At 39.0% G+C, this 19,433-nt stretch overlaps 1 protein-coding gene across 1 annotated transcript in view; it reads left to right on the forward strand.

Moving 5' to 3' along the window:
• The window catches only part of CFAP58 (cilia and flagella associated protein 58), a 61,663-nt gene that overhangs the window by 29,610 nt on the left and 12,620 nt on the right, over positions 1–19,433 (forward strand). Inside the window, exons 12-15 of the mRNA XM_071749348.1 lie at positions 1,028–1,168; positions 1,511–1,734; positions 3,723–3,834; positions 6,165–6,269. Coding sequence (XP_071605449.1) covers positions 1,028–1,168; positions 1,511–1,734; positions 3,723–3,834; positions 6,165–6,269 — 582 coding nt within the window. The remainder of the gene's footprint in view (positions 1–1,027; positions 1,169–1,510; positions 1,735–3,722; positions 3,835–6,164; positions 6,270–19,433) is intronic.

Consider the following 19,433-nt stretch of genomic DNA (forward strand, 5'->3'; position numbering starts at 1 on the left):
TAAAGAAAATAAGAATGGAACAAGGTATTTTATTATGATGATGAAACTCTTTCTGTCTGAAATCAATGTTTTTGCAGGTGCAGCCTTCATGACAGCCTCATTCTTTCAGCATGGGGTGATGCTCTTTTCTGAAAGGGCAGCTTGCTTATCATTCTTTGTAAGGGGAAGAGTTGTGGCCAATTTTTTGAGTCAAAGCTCTAAGGTTTTCATATCTGTTAAAGTGGGCTGTAATCCAGCTAGTTCCATCTTGTCTCTAACTAGCCTACCAGTAACAGAAATTCTTAATAGTCCAGGAAGACCCTATTAGTTTTTATATACATGTATTCCTTGAATTACAGAGATCATGCCAGTAGGATAGAATTATTGGGCAGATTCCAGTGTTAGTTTATCTTAGCATTGTGCTATCCCTGTAACAAAGCATTACTACTGCACTTAGGGACAGTCTCTCTTCCCAGTCTTCATTGTCTATCCATCCACTTAAAAGGTACTAAAGCTCTTTAATTTTCCTCTTACAAACCTGGTTACCATCTTTTCCACAAATATTGTCTGTCCTGAGTTGATGCTAATTTGCATTACTTAGCATAGATTGTTGCCCTTTCCAGGAAGGTGAGCTCTCCTTTCTCATATCCCATCCAGCCTGGCTTTGAACTTATGTCTGCTAGATTTGCATAATGTAACAACTCTAGTGAAAGCTTTCCAAATATGACCTATTTAATTTTTGTTAAAATTTTTTACTAGATGAGGTGCCTCTGAATTATAATTTGAAACACTGTTATAGATAAAAATCCATCCAAATTTCTGTTGTATATAATACAACAAAATATTGAACTACTCTTTACAACATTTCTTCATGGGTCTTCATGCTTGCTGCTCTTAGTAATTTGTTCTTAAGAAGTAACAAAACATATACCTCCCAGGAAACTGAAAGTATATATGAGATTTTATGAAATCCTAACTCTCAATCCCAAGTTTGCATAATAGGAAGATTTACTAAGCACAGTTTACCTCTGTTCTTTGACTCCATCAGGCGGAACTGCTTAGGATGAAAGAACAGGCTCTGGAAACCAAACACTTTATAGAAAATCAGGAGCTAGAAGAGAGAAAACTTCTAAAAATCATTGCTGAAGCTGATGCTGAGAGGCTGAAGCAGAAGAAGGAAATTGAGCGGGTAGGAATCTCTTAATTTGGCTTTTCAAATACACAGCATTCTGTTCCCTCATTTATCCAGTGTATTTTTAAGATCAAGATCCTCAGCTCCTGACATGGGATATTACTGAAGCTTTATAGTGCCATTGAAACAAAAATGTCAAGATACTAAAGCTAAAAAAATAATCAGTTTATACTAATCAGGTGACTGAATCCTTCTAGGGGAAACTATTGGGCCCATTGACACTTCCACTAATAACACTGAACCCCCTTAATCCACATGTTTTTGGTTGATGCAAATACAGTCGTCATACTTTGGGACTGTGCTGAAGAGCTGTAACTGAAATTATTGCTTGCCCTCCAGATTATGACTGAGAGAGATATCCTAGGGTTCCATCTCGTTCGGCGCAATGATGAAGTGGCTCTGCTCTATGAAAAGATCAAAATCCAGCAGTCCATCTTGAACAAGGGGGAAACCCAGTACCGACAAAGAATGGAAGACATCCGACTTCTCAAGCTGGAAATTAAAAAACTTCGGCGTGAGAAGGGAATACTTGGCAAGAGCGTGGCCAGTGTGGAGGAGCTCAGGTAGAGAAATGGATTGAATAAATTTCTGTAGTGACTGCATTCATGATTCTGTGTTTCAGAAAAAAAAAATGCCTTATGAATAGTAAAATTTTTGTATCGACAAAAATAATACCTTAGAGGATTCTTAGGTTTGACTTCAAACACAGACTGGATTAAATTCACAAAACAATTTGTCAGAGAATTAAAATGTAAGAAGGAGGACAGGAGGAAGAAAGACATCTTGGCCAAAGTTGAAATATTTTCTATCATTTCACCTTTATACTGTGAGTTACTGTACAGAGTAAACGTGACAGACAGGAGTAGAAAAGGTGTTCATAGTTCTGGGAAATACTTAGTGGCACCCAAGGCCCAAATTAGTGGAACTGCTTTTTATTAGGCAATTCACAGAGGATGGGAAACACTTGACATATTTATAACACAAACAGTTGCATATTTTCAGTGCTCTCTCCTTCCAATTTTGTGTGCAGACTTGCTCTCTGAGAAAGATTTAGTTAAGTTTGCATTGAAGGTTGTGTTTCTTTAAAACAGAACTTTAATAGCCCCAGACTCATTTTTCTCCTCTGGTTCTGGCATCCCTTATTTTTTTAACTCTTCTGGGTATTCTCAGCTGGTGGAAAACTATTGTCATTTTCTACAGAATCAGACTTAGTTTGTAGGGAGAGGTAGATAGGTTTTAGCAGATAACCAGCTGCTAACACAGCTTTGGGTGAGATCTTTAGCTTAACTGTATCAGTATAATTCCATGGCTTTCACCATGGCAAATTAGCTTCAGTGCCATGCTCAAACCCATTGGATCCAGTGGAATTATGGCTGTTCAGTGTTATAGCAAAGAGAGTGGGGCACAAAACATTAGCAGTTGCTGTTTTCATCGACTGACTGAAGACAGGAATAGGATTTGAACTTGCTGCCCAGATGCATTCAGCTAAAGTCTGTTACTGTATTGGAACTGAGTGCTGGTATTGAAGTATGGTGTGATGGATGCCATGATGGGGGGATCAATTCTTGCTAACTGCTACAGCAATCACATACTCTAATGAAGTCCAAAACCATCATGAAAATTGCCTGTTGAAAGACTCCATTTATTACTTGTGCTGATAATTAGCTCTCTTGATTTTCCAACTGCAGATGTGGGGTTTTTCCTCTTCCATAACCTTTTCCAACCTCATAGTTAAAAAAAGACCTTTTTCCCTCTCAGTAAGCTAAATGCAACTCTGAGCTCAGCAGAAAAAGACTTGGTGGGAGAGTAAGCACATGTCAATCCTCCACTTCCTTTCCACTTAGAGAACTTATGGGATCCACCCACCAAAATGATAAGGGTTGGACCACTGCAGAATGTGCCTTTTTTTTTTCTGCCCCTTGATATTTCCATTCCCACCATAAAATCATAGTTGTCAATAGTTATCATAGTTATTCTTGGGAGTGATGAGTTAATTTTAAATTCAGCAACAAATCAAACCTGGAATTCCTTAAGGAGGGGTATTAAAAGAGATAAAACTTGGGTTTTCTAAAGAACAATGCTCATCATTCTTGGTTCCTGGAGTGTGTTTTATTTACTGGATTATGTGAGCCATATAGATTTACAACCTTCTTTCAAACACAGGCTTTCTGATTCAATACAGAGGTAACTGAGTGTGACTCCAAAGCTGATTTGTAGGTTACTCTCGATGAATTAACTCCTGGCCTTCGTATATATGGGAAGATGTGGGCAGTGAGACCCAGTAGGCTGTGAAGCAGATTTCCCAGGAACTGATTAAAAGTCCTTTTTTCTTTTTTCTTTTTTTTGGGGCAGTTCTCTAAAGTGAATGAAGAGGTCTAACTTAGGGGCCCATACTGTACAGCAGTATTGGTGCCAAATATTAATCACAAGAGTTACTTTGCCAGCACTGTAGTGGAAGGGAGGATGGTTTGTTAATGTGTGTTAATGCTTCAGTCCCATTGATGTGGTTTTGATGTGGTTTTTTTGCTTTTTGTTTTCTGCTGCTCTTAAGACAGGAGGTTCATCACATGCGGAAGGAGCTATTAAGGGAACAGACTCGGTGCAAAGTTTTGGAAGAAGAACTGGAGAATCCCTTGAATGTTCACAGGTGGAGAAAATTAGAGGTGATGTGTCAGCATTTCAGGTTCCCCAAACCCATATCACTAAATCAGTGACACAGCACAAAGCCCTATTTAGTTTACTGTTATGCAAATTATGTGAAAGGACAGGCAGATTGAAATTTCCCTAATACCAATGGGATGGTTAACTGCTCAATGATTTCCTTGCACGATGCAATCAGTGTTATTTTTGTGTCACTTTCTTCATGAAAAATTGCAGAGGGAATTGTAAAGGGCCAATCAACTGTTAAAAGGAATAAGAATGCATAAGGTGAATTTAGAAGGAGGTGATTCCTTGACAGGAATGTCAAGAAAGAGGATGGTGGGGGGAAAAATACAATCCTACTCTCACCAATTAGGGAGATGTATATAGGAAGAAAACTCAAATTAGAGAGGGCTGTGCAACAGGTAGACTGGGAAATGGACAGACATGAAATTGGAAGGTAAGTTACATCTGTAGGGAGAGGAAGAAGCCTCCATATAAACAGTGTTGGGCTCCCAAAGACAGCCATCCTAGGTAATATGAGTTCAGCTGTTATGTAAACAGCAAATAAAAATGTGCACATGATGTGAATGCATGAAATGAAGGGGAAAAATAAAAAATCAGTCAAGCACAGACCAAATATATGAACATCAATTGACATCACTGGATATTTTTGAAGTAAGTCAGAGCCAGCTGAGATTTCTTTGCATGGATCTCTGATCTGATGCCAGCCTAGGTTGCTCAGCTGCTCTGATAATGACTGCTAACATGCTTGTCCCTACTGAGGCAGAGCTGAATATTTTGGCTGTGCTAACTAGCATGATAGTTGATTTCTGATCTTTTCATGTTGAGCTTAAAGCTAAACCATGTGCTTAGCTTTTCTTATGGGAGAGAGTTAAAATGCAGGATGCTGAACTAGGTTAAAGTCATCTAGGTACAATTTCCAGCAGCATCTTGCAACAAATGAAAATGAGGCCAGCAAAACCATTCAGTGTTAGGAAAATGAATGTAGGAATAGACTGATAAGAGGAAATTACATATTTCCATTCTAGGCTACTGGTTTGTGTTTGGAACACAGAAAGGCCAGCAGATGGCAAGATCCATATGAAATAATTCTGATGGGGTTTTGGTTCAATTCCTAATGAACAAACACCTTCACATCACTACAGTTACCACAAATTGGTACAATGTTTGAGCAGTGCTGTAAAAAAGTAAAGTACTGAGTGGGTCATGGGGACTGAACTACTTTTTAGCCTGGTTTCTCAGGAAATTGTGTTGTGTGGTGAGGGCTGCAGGTGGATCTGTGTTAGTGGCCCAGTTCCACTTGAATTAATTAGACAATTTAGATAAAATTGAACAAAAGATTAAGAGCCAGGGGATACCAAGTTGCTTATAAGCTCAAGCAAATATACAGAGAATGGAACTTTATTGGAGCTTTTACTGTAATGTGATTTTAGTCCTTATGAGACATCAAATGAGAGAGAAGGAACCATATGGGAGACATGTTTTGAATTCAGGTGGGGAAAAGCTTCATTCAGAATTTGTTCTTCCTTAAAGGATCCATCAAGAGGACATAAAGTGGTGGGAAAGTAAACTTTGCTGGCTTCTCCTCTCAGAATGATTTTTTTTGCTCCTTAGAACTTCCTCCTGATGCGATCTGTGGCAAAGAATAAAAAGGGAAGAAGGAGAGACATCTACTAGCTCCCGGTCTTTACAGGCCATGTAGATAAAGGGCAGCAGCATAGTGCCTAAATTTTTTCACTTTTTTAAGCACTTAATTCTGTTGAAGGATGAGATGCAACATGTATGGATGTTTTACAGCCTCATAATTCATCAGTATATTCCCATAATTTGTTCCTCTTCTTCAGCCTGTTTCAGAAGACTATATTGCAGTTACTCTTTCTTTTTTTGAGAGAAAAATCTTCCTCTCTTAAAACTCAGTTGGCACTATTTGAAGTTCTTAGAACATGGGTGTACTTGCACTGCTATTCATATGTCAATGGGCAGTTTCAGCTTATGCTAAAAATTATATACCAACCTTCTTTTTCTTCCCTGCCATGTGGATCTCTCAAACTTTGATGGTTTGGGGATTAAGCTCTGAAGGACTCCTATTTATATTAGTTATTTTTAAGGGGATTCATGAAGGTAATAAGCATGAGCACGTTCCAAGGCAGAGATTCCAATTTCAGGACTGCTTGTACATGTGACATTTTAAAAAACCCACAATGCTCCCCCCACCCTATTTTATATTTGTCAGGTTTGAACACTTCAGTGTTATGGTTTCATTTGCAAGCAAAAACCACTGACTTGCTATGAAGTATATTTTTGTTGATGCTGCTTTGCTCTTATCTAGGCCAGTGACCCAAGTACCTATGAGCTGATTCAGAAAATACAGAGACTACAGAAGCAGCTTATCAGCAAGACAGGTGAAGTGATAGAGAAAGAATTGCTCCTTCAGGTACTGCAGCATCATTATTTCGTTGTATCTCATTAACATGTTTTACTTACCCTGCATTCTCTGTCTACTCCACTGTGTTTCATAAATGTTACTCAGATGAATGACTTTGAATTTCTTTTGCATGTTCCTTAGATAGCTCTAGATGGCAGCACTGACTCACTGAAAGAGAACAAATGGCCTCTGATTAGTTGATTTTTGTATTCTGGTTACTGATACCTGGACAACTATGGAAGAGAAAATTAAAGGTTTCCTTTAATTTATTCATGTCATAGATTAGTCTTCAACTCAGTCTTAGACTGGCTTTCTTGTGCATTTAAACAGGCCTATTATGACCCAGACAAGAAGGAAAAACCCTTGTTTGATTCAGTTTGTGCTTAGCTTGGCTTTTGGCAGGAGAAATCCTACAGAGTGATTTAGATATGCTGTGGTCTAGACCATGTTTGACTTCAAGGTCTTTGTGCTGAACTTTGCCAGAAAGCAATTTTTGTGATAGCTTATCTTTTTTTAGTTGCATCAGATGTCTCTTAACCCCATTGTTACCAACAAAATTTGTGCTGTAGAAGCAAAAAGAGACTCTATTCCTCTACTGCAAACCTTGCTATCAAATATAACAAAAAGGGACTGTCTTTGGATTTCAGCTGGAGGAGTAAAACTGGGAAATTTCTCTCCTTCTCTCTGGTAACTGTAGAGATAGCTACAGTTTGCCAGCTTTAGGTATGATTTTAACATCTTGGTCTTAAATAACCTAATTGTCTTGATCACTCAGTGGAGAGTAGAATGTGGCCTGAAGCTCCTTCTGTCTTGAGAAGGTTCTCAGCATATGTTATCAAGACAGGGTTCATTTCTCTTTATTTTTTAGGAAAAAAAAAGATTCGCAATTTCATATAAAGATAATGTATGGTGTATTATGCCTTTGCCTGGCAAAAAAAAAAATCCTTGTTGCATAGCACTGAAATGCTGTCAGTGAAATAGTTTCTTAGCTTAAACAAGATGTAGCAAAAAATAGCTTTATATTTGCTGTGCTTTACCCATGCACAAACCCATTTCTGTTAGATTTTGACATAGCCTCTAATGTATATCTTGCCTTAGCCTTAATGTGCTCCCATTTAGCTGCTATCCTTATTTAGAAGTGATGAACTGAGTTACAGAAGTACTAAGCTGCCTGACTAAGAAAATCTTTGAAATAGTAAGTATTTGAGCTTATGTTACTATACTAGCAGTTGGCACAACCTTGCTGCCTATGTGGCAGTTCTTCTGAGGCAATTCTACGTTTCTTTAATTTATATTCCTAGATTTCAGTCAGAGTTTGACTAGATAAAGTTTGATTATTATATGTAGAATTGTTAGTACGATCCTTTGCATCCTTAATTCAGACACCTATTTCCCCTGCAACAATGCTGAAATGAAGATTTCTCTCAGTGACATTGATGGTAAAGAAAAGGCCAGAAATACCACACTCCACATTCTGTTCAGGGCTTCACCATCAACATTTCTGAGCTCTTTTCTCTTTTGCTGCAGTGTTTTTGAGTCCTCCATGATGACTGAAATAGGGCTCTTTCATAGCAGGGTGTGGGTAAGGAGAGAGAACCAGAGGTGGAGGACATCCCCCAGCTCATTTCCCCAGAGGGCTTTATATTCTACTGGACTGGTTATTGGCATAGAGCTGGCAAGCTAAGTGAACTCTCTGAGCTTCTGGGTAACCTCGTAGGAGTCATTTTCTTTTTCCTATGTACATGTAACATGGGATGATGATATCTGCTTTGTGAAGTGCTCTGATACTCACTAAAGCAAAATGCCTTCTAGTAGCCTGTAAAACTGATGCTGCCACATTCCAAACTCCTCTGGTGAAGAAATGAGCCTGAGGAACACCTTCACCAGAAGGAATTTAACTGAGAGAAGCAACAACTTTCTGAAGGGAGATGAACTATACAGATCAGGAGTGTTGTTTCACCAGGCCCCCTTCTGGTCAGTGTATCCTTATTCAACAGTGTGTAGGGTTTGATACTGACTGAATTTTCCATTGTGAGAAACAGCAGTAACTTAGCAGTCATTCCTGGAATTTTTAATTTAATTTATTATTACTATTGTTATTATTATTGTTGTTAATTAGTATTAGTATTATTTTAATGGGTTTCTCCTGGAAGTCAACTTAGTTCAGTCAGTCTCTGCTAATTTGAAGGATGGGGTGAATTGCTGACCACTTGTCCTGTGCTTAGTTACTATAACACCCCTTGTATGCTGAGTCAGAGACTGCAGGAGCTGAGGAATGCAAACTTTAACATTACTTTTCCCCACATTGTGTTTGATTGCATAAGTCACACATTTTCACACCCAGTCTTCCTCAGCCTTGCTCTGTGACAAGGGCATAGCCATTGTGTATATCTGCTCTAAAATAATTTTGCTTTTTTGTGTGTGGTGACATCTTGCTGGCAAATAGGATTTTTGTTCATGGTGAAGCTTGTGAATGTCTGTGATTTCTGTGTGTGTGTATTATGTACCTTAAATCAAAGTGTAAAAAAAACTATGCTAAACCTATGCTAAAACTAGGTGCAAAAAACTATGTCAGTTGAATATTGAGTATTAAAACCACCTTTGGAGTAGATGTAGAAATAACCCATGCCTGGAAATGGTTGAGCCCAGTTTCATCAACCTGCAGTTTTATTTGTAGGCTCTTCACCTTGCTGCATCCTCATGCAGAGCCATAATATTGGAATAAGGAAAAAAATAATTCCATTTGTATTGTCTGCACTGTAGTCTTCTGACTGTTACTTTTTTTTTTTTTTTCATTATTTTTTTGGAAATGGTCTTTTAAATAAAAGCTGGTTTATACAGGGAGCAATGTTTCAGGATGAACTGGATATATAAATGGAAATTTTTGCTAAGTAAGGATCACATTATATAGATCCATACAGAAAAGCATCTGCTTACTTCACTTGCTCCTAATGTATATTTGATCATATTCCTTTTTATTAGCTTCTTCACTATTTCTCATTTGTTAGTTCTTTAGAAGTGATGATGCTGTAAAAGCATGCTACAATTCATGCTTTTACATGATTAAAAGAACTATTTGCTATTTGCTATGTTTCAGTCAAAAAATTTTTGATTGCTGACAGTAGAGGAAGAACCCAGCTTGACTAAAATCTCACACAAAAATATCTTTCTTAACCTATCAGCAGGGCACATTTTTTGTATTAGACATTTACTGACAGGTATTGAATATGCAACATGAATGTTGTTTTTTTAGAATGACTTTGCAGTGTTGAACACTTTCATAAAGGTGTAAAATCGTGTCCTGTGTTACAGATATTGTTAAACTCTTTCATTGGCTTGGATTTTTCTGTGCTCTGTAGCCACAGTTTCTTGGGTTGTAACCTATCAGCTCTCATGCACTAAGTAAATGTGGGCATCCTGAGGCTCTGAAGAGGAACCAAAAAACAAGTGGTCATTTCTCCTTTGAGAAATGGTCTTCTCACAGTTGAGATACTTTGCTGGTGAAAAATGCCATCTTAAAAATTAGATCCAAGACTAAGGTCTTGAATACTTAGGCAATATTTGCCATTGGATTTTTATTGATCTCAACATAGAAAATGTTACTTCAGGGATTGCCAGCTTTCATGTTTGAATTTGTGCAGTTGAAAGATACAGGATTCTTTTTTGCTTTTCTAAAACACTGAATAATGCTCCAGGACTTTGAAAAGAAATAGATTGTGTGCTAACAAAGGGATTTCAATGATGGATGGAGGTGTTTTTTGAACACATGTAGTATGAACCAAATGTGTTGCATAGCCATAAATTATAGTTGTCAAGAAACAGAAGTACTCTACTGAAGAAATCCTGACTGCAAAAAAGCAATAAAATCCCCCCAAAACCTGGCTCACTTTGTATATAGGGCAAATCCCTCTCATGACTGGAGCTCTGCTACTCTAATGGTACTGAACAGTGATGTGGTAAACTCAGAGTGCAATGTATTACCTTGTTAGGATTATGATTTTCGTGGTTTTAGGAACTTACCACTTTAAAACTGAGTTATTCACTGCTTTATTTGTTTCAGATTTAGTTCTTTTTAAAATGAGCTCCTCTAATTTGATTTTATGTCTGACTGAGCAGAATTTTATTCAGCTGCAGATCTTGGAATGGATAACAGTGGGGAGATTCACACTGTATGTCATTTACCTCAGTCGTCTCAGAAGATTGTTTATAAATGTACAAGAGATAGGAAAACAGGTTTATTTGTGTAGGGAGGCAAAGGCAAATGTGTGTCACTTAAGTCATGCATGTAGTAGTGGAAGAATTGTTTTTCTGTACAGATACTGTCAGCAATCAAAGACCAGGACTGGGTAATCAGAATTTGATCCTTCCAGGCTGTTAGCATCTTGAGCTCGTAGTTTCAAAGAGTGCAAGGGCAAAAGGCATGATTAGCTCATATATCTGACTCAGAGATTACAGTCAGATAACACCCACATGTCCTTGTATTGAGCCAAGTTCTGAGCTAAGTTTCAATCTCCCCAGAGAAGTGATGGTCCCACTGACAGAGAGTAGGAGGAGCCAAAGGGGATGCTGCTGTCTCCAGTATAAATCAGCAGAGTTTCATTTCAGGTGTTGTAAGATACAGGGAAGAGAAAGTGAAAGGGACTTTTCTCTGTGACCTTGGGCAGGTTACTTAGCTTTTGCATGCCTCACATCAAGTAAAAAGGTAATAAAAGAATTCCCTCCTGCAGTGTATGAATGAATATATTAGAGACATGACTCAGTTCAGTAGTGACAATAGATAGCTAAACACTCAAAATAGGCAGATGTTTTTCTTTAGCACTCATCTGTGCTAACTTGGGATCAGAGCTGTTCTATCCAATTTGAAGTTTTTGTTGCTATAGTGTCTGAACATATACATAACCATCCTTATTTCTCAGAACTAGTACCATAGTTTCATAAGGAAATCTACTTTAGAACAGTGTGTTACCATGTGGATTTATGCAGGCTGGCAGCTACTGAAATCAACATTTTCTCCCAGCTAACAGAGAAGCTTTGGGATTTGCTTCTATGTGTTTCTTATACAAAATTTTTCTGCCCATTTATTGTCTAAGATACTGTTTTTAAAGTCTTTTATATTTTTTTCAGTTTGTGAGAGACTAGTCCTTGAAATCATTTCTTTCCTTAGCTTGGCAGTGTGATGAAGCAAGCTTCTGCTGCATTCTTCATTGCTCTCACAGTATTTATGTAGATTCTGTTATACTGCATGTAATGCAGAAAAGGGTGCTCAGATACCAAGTAAAAGATTTCCTCATCAGACAACCTGCTAGAGAAAGGAGAACAAACTCTTTCCACCTGCCTTTTTTTGGTATTCTTAAGGCCCAGCTCAGTTTTATTTTAGGTGTTATCTGTATGTCTTTCAAGTGGCTGAGATTTACTTTACTGTCCTAAATTTGGCATTTATGTATTTTCAGTGCTTAGTATATATTCTAAGATTTGAGAGGATAACCTGCTCACACATTACATGTAGAGTAGATAGTCTGTGTTGGGGACTTTTGTGGGAGAATTTCTATTTTCATAAAAATAACTGCAATCCACTTCAGGAAACTAATGACTGTATAATCCCTAAAAATCTCTTTTGACCTGTCCATTATTGTTTCTCTGTCATCTTGCTTTCAGAGAGATTTTAGCAGAGGTAGTTTGGGAGAGTGCTTTGTGTGCACTGAAACTTACAAGTGAACTGCAAAATCCACTGCTAAAATGCAATCCTTTCTTTACTGCTCCTTTATCATGTATGTATAAAGTCAACCTATTGAAAGGATTTTTCCATCTGAAAATGAAAAGGGAAATTTTCATTTTGCCTTTTTGTACTTTAGTAGGACTTGGCTCTTTTCTATCTCTACTTCCTGGAGGATTTGACTTCCTCTGGAAGCACTGGATTAATGCCTGTCTTGTGGCTGGAGCTAGCAGTTCTCTCAGGCCTCAATTAAAGGGGTGAATATATTGAGCTTTCAGCCTTTTCTGTGTTTAAAAGTACCTCTCCTACTGGTAAAAAGTCACTTTTCTGATTTAGCTTATACCAGCTCTGGAGTGGCAGAAGACTTTCTTGCTAGTTCAATTGCATCTAATTGCATAGCCAGTAGCTGGCATAGCCTTGGTGCAAAAAAACGTTGCACCACTAATTGAGAAAGCAAAAACTTGTAACTGTGGATCAAATGAAAAGGCAGAAATTGCTTTCCTGTCTTTATAAAAAGACATGCATTGTTATGTACCTTAAGGGGAAGAGTGGAGAGAGAAAACAGTACCTGGTGGAGTGTGGTTTTTGAGTTTGTCTCCAGCTCTAAGTTAAGAATTTCATCATATAGAAATGAGAAACACAGCAAGGACTCAAGGTCAACATTTACGTTCTGTTATTCTGTTGGGTGTGAATCATAGAGAAAAGAAGTTTACTTCCCATGCAGAATTAGGCACTGATGTATCAAAGGTACACTGTTAGAATTGCCTTGATTTAGAACTGGACTCTGAAGAGGACCTCTGTTCTTTTTTCAAATGAAAAAGTAATGTATTCCTATGAACCCTGCCTGTAACCTGGTACTAATTAGAAGTGAACAAAAAATACCTAATTATCAGCACAGGATTTTGATGCACAACAGTCTACTGAGTTAGTACATTCAAATTCATTTCAGTCCAGTTCCTTGAAACTGATTTGAACTGGAGTTTCCAGTGGAGTGTTAAGTGACACATAGAGGTACTTAATGCATCGATTCAGCCTTCAGGACTACTTAAAAAGTTGTTTTCAGGTTTTTTCATTCTTGTGCTGCCCTTCTGTTTTTTTCTTGTTGTACTCGAAATGTTAATTGCTGAACTAGGGCTTTGATTGTGGATTTTAATCTTTATTATAAGTGGAGGTGTTTTGTGTTTGAGGATCGGTGTTAGGTTGAAGGACGAGTGTCTTTTAGTGATTCTGTGCCTGGCATGTGGTTTCTCTGTACAATTAGAGTTTCTTCAGCACCTTTTGTTCTGTCACTGGTATTGTTTTTCCAATTAATTTGATAATTTATTTGTCTATTTTAAAGCCACTTGTGTATTGAGTAGGGTTCTGTCAGCAGGGTAGAATCACACTGAGCAGGTTGTGTTGATTCTCGTTGTAACTTCCTTGGGCTCCTGTGCAATCCTGTGATGCTGTCATATGGAATCACTTCTCAGAGGATCATCTGTATGGAGAGCTACTGAGGGTCTACATATGTACCTGAAAGCTTTGTGTAAGCCTCAAGAATGCAAGAAGGATTTGAAGGATGTTCAGTTCTTTTCCTATCTCTCAGAGAGGAGATTTCTATTTCTGCATATTTCGAATACGCTTCTTGGCACATTAGTTTATTTTAGCCCTTCTAATCTCAGTCCATCTAGAATTAGATGTTCCATGCCACAGAAAACTTAGCACATGATAAACTGCTCTTAAAAACACACTGACATTTACATACTTTCCCTCCTCCCACATACATTTCAATTCAAATGGAAGAGAGTAAAGTTTTCCAGTAAAAGTAGCCTTTTTGGGGGTTTTCTAGCTTTTGTTTGTTTCTTTAGGATATGGTTCTTTAAACAGGATTTTGAAAAAGCAGGATGGAAAGATACTGATCACTTTAATGTCATTATGTGAAGATAACTGGCTGCTCTTTAGAGCAAGAAAATAATTTTCCAGTAAAAATAGCACAAATATTTCTGGCACTGGGAATGGGAGGCAAAGCAGATTACTTAGTGGTGAAAAAAAAAAAATCCAAAACCACCACCATCTTTGTTGAAGAATTTATTTAGTGAAAGAGTTTAATTTTTACTGAATCTTTGTGGAGCTACATTGCTCTTTTAAACCAAACAGATTTCCTGTGATAAATAGTTTTGGTCAGAGGCAAGGTGAAAATTTGTCTGAGAAATAATAAAAGTACAGATTAAAACAACTCCTAGGGATCTGCACTGTTTTTATCTGCTTTAGTCGTGGTTTAGTCAGGAATTCCAGGTGCCATTTACAAAGATAAGGAAGTTGCAAGTGGTGTAAAAATCTCTTATGGTTTACAGGTGGTAAATGTACATGGATGAGTGATTTGTTAATAAAGTTTTTTAGGACAGTTGATATATGTACCTGAGTTCCTGCTGTATTCAGTTCTGGGGCCCCTGTTATAAGAAGGATATGGATGTGCTGGAGTGTGTCCAGAGAAGGGCCACAAGGAAGATCAGAGGGGTTGGAGCACCTCTCCTATGAAGACTGAGTTGGGGTTATTCTGTCTTGAGAAGAGAAGCCTTTGAGGAGACCTTACTGTGATCTTCCAGTATCTTAAAGGGGTGTACAAGAAAGCTGGGGAGGAGCTTTTTAGGATGTCAGTAGTGATGGGATTAGGAGGGAATGGATTCAAAGTAGAGGAGGGTAGATTTAGATTGGATGTTCTGTTCTTCACCATGAGGCTGGTGAGACACTGGCACAGGTTGCCCAGAGAGGTGGTGGAAGTCCCATCCCTGGAAGTTTTTAAGGCCAGGCTGGACAGGGCTCTGAGCAACCTGATCTGGTAGGAGGTGTCCCTGCCCATGGCAGGGGGTTGGAACTGGATGATCGTAAAGGTCCCTTCCAGCCCTGACAGTTCTATGATTCCCTGAAATAGAACTCTAATGTGTCACCAGATGTGTCCCTTTCCATCATGCAAGACTGATTTAATTGCATAAATACCAACCTTGATAGATGAATATCAAGTTTAGTTTTCTGCATTCTAATACACCCCCAGTCAATTAATTTTAGCATGAAGGAGACCTTGTTGGCTTGAAGTATCCTGAGGTTTATGATTGTGACTTTTCTCCCATGCTTCTAACCTGCTGCTGTAGTCTAGTCTGGGTATTTCTGCAAAACAAGGAGCCAATGTGTTGGTTTATTCAGAATAGCTGTCCTGGGAGCTTGAGAGACTGAGCTTCATTTCTGTCCATCTTTTAGGAGTTTTAGTAAATTTTGGCGCTTCCCTGTAGCAACTCTTTTTGTCCAGACCCTTTTGTAGAATGTGAAGAGGATCACTGCCCTGGCTTGGGACAGTATTTTTGCATAAGTACGTTGATGTACTTGATATACAATGATTTATCATAATTCAGGTACTGAAAAGAGGAGGCCATGTAAGCACCCAATGTATGTTGTTACCTGAAATGTGCATCAGAAAAGCAGAAACCACTGTTTCACCGAAGTATTTTATTCAAGTGTCCTGCATCTGGTTTGAATCCAGAAAATCTGAACATGGATTCCTTGTTTCATTAAACTTAAAATGTCTTGTAAAATGACCATTTGTTCAGTTGGACAAAATTGTCACAAGCTTCAATGATAGTTCACTTGAATAAAGCTTGAGTATCAAGCTCAGGAATTGTTTCAGGAAATAACAAGTAACAGAAAACAAACTTGTTATTTCCTCATTCTTTTATTCAGAAAGTATCTGGGAATGAAATAAATCTGCTGTGCACCCCAGGGTAAAGTATGTTAATCAACCAGTTATCTTGTTAAGGTAAAGTAAATGACTTGCTGTGCTGACTGAATACATTGCAATGCACAAACTTAGCAGCACTGTTAGCAATCCAGCACTGACTGTCAGAGGTCCAGAATCTGCTAAAGAAGTTAAAATGCTGGAAGAATGCAATAACAATGCAGCAATACACTCAGAAACCCATTTTACCAGTGTGGCCCAGACCCAGCTGCAAATCTTTACTGTTCAGATGTACCCTTTTGCAGGTGTTCTTCTGTTGAGGGAAGAGTATTCTGCTTCTCCCTCAGCGTGCAAGATATGATTAATCTATAGTGTCCTATTCAGTGAGGGATAATTGTTTTTTATGATAGCTGCAACAACAACAGACAACAAAAAAGAAATTTCCATGGGGACAGAGCAGGTTTTATCTATTGTAGATCATGTATTTGTATTCTTACAGGTATGTGTCTGGTGCTGCTGTTGAGAAAACACATGCCAGATGCCATGGCTTAAGGCTGTTTTGGGGCTGTTAGGAGCAGGCTGTTAGAGTCACTGTGATGTTGTGTTTGTTTGGTTCTTTATTTATTTAAAGTATCTCAGAATTGGGCAGATGAAGGCGCAAACAAATGTAGAAAGAATGAAGTTACAGAATCGCAGAATCATTGAGGCTGGAAAGGACCTCTGAGATCATCAAATTCAGCCTATTACCTAACACCACCACATGGGCTGTATGTCCCATGGCACTAAGTGCCACATCCAGTCTCTCCTTAAACACCTCCAGGAATGGTGACTCCACCACTTCCCTGGGCAGTCCATTCCAATGTCTGACCACCCTTTCTTAGAGGAAGTGTGTCCTAATGTCCAACCTAAACCTCCCCTGGTGCAGGTTCAGGTCATGTCCTCTTGTCTTGACACTCATTTCCTGGGAGAAGAGCCCAACCTCCATTTGACTACAGCCTCCCTTCAGGGAGTTGTAGAGAGTAATAACGTCTCCCCTGAGTCTCCTCTCCTCCAGGATAAACAACCCCAGCTCCCTTAGCCTCTCCCCATAAGACTTTCCCCCTCATCCCTTCACAGCCTCATTGCTCTCCCCTGAACCCGCTCCAGCACCTCAATGTCCTTCTTGAAGTCAGAACTGTGCACAGTACTCAAGGTGAGGCCTCACCAGTGCCCAATACAAGGGGAGAATTACAGCCCTAGTCCTGCTGGCGACACCATTCCTGATACAAGCCAGGATACCATTCGCCTTCCAGGCCACCTGGGCACACTGCTGGCTCATGTTCAGCTGGTTGTCACCCAGTACTCCCAGGTCCCTCTCTTGCCAGGCTGCTTTCCAGCCACTCTCCTGCCAGTGTATGTAGCATTGCATGGGGTTATTGTGGCCAAAGTGTAGGACCCTGCACTTAGTCTTGCTGAACCTCATCCTGTTGGCCTCGGCCCATTGACCCAGACTGTCCAGGTCCCTCTCCAGCATCTTCCTACCCTCCAGCAGGTTGACACTTCCTCTCAACTTGATGTCATCCTCAAATGTATTAAGGGTAGACTTGATCCCCTCATCCAGGTCATCTATAAAGATATTGTACTGGAGTAGGCCCAGTAGTTATCCCGGGGGGACCCCACTGATAACTGGAAGCCAACTGGATGCAGCACCATTCACCACCACTCAGGCAGTGTTCCTTTTTTCTTCATTCTGAGGCAGCCAGACATGAGCCTGACACAGGGAGAGTCTCTGCCAAGTACGGTGCATCCATCATCTAACTGCTTCCCATCCTTTAGGCTCAGAGCTCAAGTCTTCTAGTGCCTCTCTTGCTGTAGATACAGCTGGGATAAACAAGGGATGGCACACTTAGGCACAACAGTTGTCTTTAGATGAACATTAGGATTTGCTGTCTTTCCCCTTCCCTTAGCCCTGGTCTTATTTCTTTTGTATTTTAAGAATATCTCCCAGGCAGGGGAAGCTGAAATAAAAACTCCTTGAAGTATAGCAGTGGGTCAATTCTAATTACAATGAGTCTGAAGGAAGCTGAAAATGAAATGAAAAGCATTTATGATTTAAGAATTGCTGTGTGTGTTTCTTAGATGCACTGTTACATCTTAATAGGTTCCACAGTGCAACAGAGATCACTCTTTCTACCCTGAGGTAATTGGCATGTGCAGGGAAACTCTTCTCTCCTTTCAGAAAGATGTATGCAGGCTTTGCTGCCTTGTTAGGCAGGTATTTGTAGGTATAAGTGGTGGCTTGACTGTGAGACAGCTGTTCAGAGCACCAGAGGACTTGAGGCAAAGTGTTCTCATCTTTCAGGAAAATCTAAGGATCGAAGTCAAGTAGATGGTTAAAGAGATATAGGTGCCTGACATACAGGTAGGCATTTCTAGAAGCAGCTTTGTAGTTTCTCTGACCCTTCAAGGGCATCTGTCAGATCAGTCAGAAGTAAGAGCAAAAGCTGGGTTGTCTGGAAATCCCCATCTGAAGCCTCCACCTTCAGGAACAGCTAACATTTAACAGCAGGGCTGTGATAATTCTGCTTTGAATTACCTGATATTTTAAAACTCTAAATGGCTATTGAATAGCTAAAATATATGCCATTAAGCTGACATGAAAATACAGAGATTTTAAGTCAAATAGTCTTCATTTAGAGAAGAGACCTTTATTTTTGGCTTGAAACCCTGTACCTAGTAATTACTACCCAGTAAAGGCTCCCCATTGTTTGCTTTGTAGCCTTATTTACCTTAAATATTTAGATTCTTTGTTGATAAGATCTGTATCAACCTTTGAATCTCCCCCAGAACACTTTTAAGATGAATTGGTACTAGAATGTGAAACAAAAGTTTGTTTAGGGCTCTTTTCAGTCCAACCAGCAAGCTGCAGGCACTGTGGAAATAGCTGGAATGTTTACATCAATCCATGCCCTGTCAAGGGTAATTCTCATCTTTAAGGAACAGCTCATTTTTTATTGTGTGTGTATATTTGTGCATGTGTGTTCCTGTTCACACATACAGAAGAACAGGGCATAATTAATTGATTATCTTCTGAAATGTAAAGTATAAACACTGTAATTAAATCAGCTGCTTTGATTAATGATTTTATAAATGCTTGCATAATGTCAATTGTAAGAATGGAATTGCAGCTGTTATTTCAGCAAGAGGCACCCATGCAACTTTCTTCTCATAAGTTGTTAACCTTGTGTCTCAAAGTTCAGAAGTTGAAAGGAGAGGGTGCATTAGCCTATTTGCTTCTCCACTGAAAAAAACCCAAAACACAACCCTGTTTCCTACACACTTCCAATATTTCCAGAAGCTCACAATAATAACAAAATAATATTAAGTTGCAACTGCATTTTATCTGGCAATGATTGTGCTTTGCTATTCCTGGAAGGTGGTAATAATGCAGCATTCAGCTCTAGCTGTTAAAAAAAAAATCATCAAGGGTGAAAACCTTAAAATATCCTCCAAGGTGTATTTTTTTCTCTAATTAAGCAGTTTTGAAAATGCCAGTCAGTTGGGAATAGTCTGTGCAAAAGGAAACAGATCTGCTCTTGACAAGCTTTATTATCAGATGGAAGAATAAGTTATAAGACAGATCTGACTCTTTCTTAAGTGGTACAAGTTTCACCAAATGATCCTAGCTTCTCCTCCAAGTTGGTAGCAGCATTTTAACAAGAAATCCCCAAGTGTCTCATGCAGTATTAGTGTTGTAGTGTTGTGAAAGGACTCC

This window comes from Heliangelus exortis, chromosome 7 (assembly GCF_036169615.1).
Source record: "Heliangelus exortis chromosome 7, bHelExo1.hap1, whole genome shotgun sequence".
NCBI lineage: Eukaryota > Metazoa > Chordata > Aves > Apodiformes > Trochilidae > Heliangelus > Heliangelus exortis.